At 37.4% G+C, this 730-nt stretch overlaps 1 protein-coding gene across 1 annotated transcript in view; it reads right to left on the bottom strand.

Annotated features, from left to right (window-relative positions):
- Positions 1–130: 130 nt before the first annotated feature.
- Positions 131–730, bottom strand: part of LOC106525996 (uncharacterized) — a gene marked incomplete at both ends in the record, with an annotated part of 5,056 nt that continues 4,456 nt past the window's right edge. The window contains 1 exon segment of the mRNA XM_014020416.1: positions 131–730. Coding sequence (XP_013875870.1) covers positions 618–730 — 113 coding nt within the window.

The following is a 730-nucleotide window of genomic DNA, read 5'->3' as shown; positions in this document are numbered from 1 at the left end:
CAAGCAACTTAATGAATGATGGAACATTTTACTGAAAATATTTCCTCTACCCTACCCCTTTTAAGCTATCATCAAATGCTGCACTGAAGGCAGTGTCACTCAGTGGACTATTAACTAGCAACTTGAATGGGTGAATGATTTCAATTTTCTCTGTTTTGTGCTTTTGAAGGTAGATGTATGACTCATTATCAAAAAATGGATCCATATGTTGTAGTTAAAGCTGTAGGTTAATGCACACTGGTGCTGTACTTCTTCCACTGGTTCACAAACTATATCAAGAGATTTTCAAATGGACTTCCACAAACAATTTAACTGCAAATCAAAGTTATGTATACATTTTATAATAGGGTACACTTCCTGGGGTGTTATATGGAACACCATACCCTTTACTGCACAGTTTCTTGAAAAAGTTTTCAGCTGCTAAAATGTGTAAATTGTCTTGTTGAGTGCAGCTTAACACCTCATGATAAATAATGAAAACCATTCTCACTACAGAAAGACTTTTTTTACAGCACCTAAGCATATGCAAGAGTTTGTTCACAACAACATGAGAACAATGAACAGCAACTTGAATGGGCAAGGTCCTCAAATAAGCTGGTCATGCTCACTGGCCAGCTTTACTCATTGAGTCTATTCTTCAGGACCTGGACTTTCTTTGAAAGTGTGCCACCATCTAGTTCCATGACCAGTTTCTGGAGAACTTCAAAGGTATACCTGAGTTGATGAGGAT

The sequence above is a fragment of the Austrofundulus limnaeus genome, unplaced genomic scaffold, assembly GCF_001266775.1.
Source record: "Austrofundulus limnaeus strain Quisiro unplaced genomic scaffold, Austrofundulus_limnaeus-1.0 Scaffold251, whole genome shotgun sequence".
In the NCBI taxonomy this organism is placed as follows: domain Eukaryota; kingdom Metazoa; phylum Chordata; class Actinopteri; order Cyprinodontiformes; family Rivulidae; genus Austrofundulus; species Austrofundulus limnaeus.
This window is presented reverse-complemented; position numbering and strand designations above follow the sequence as displayed.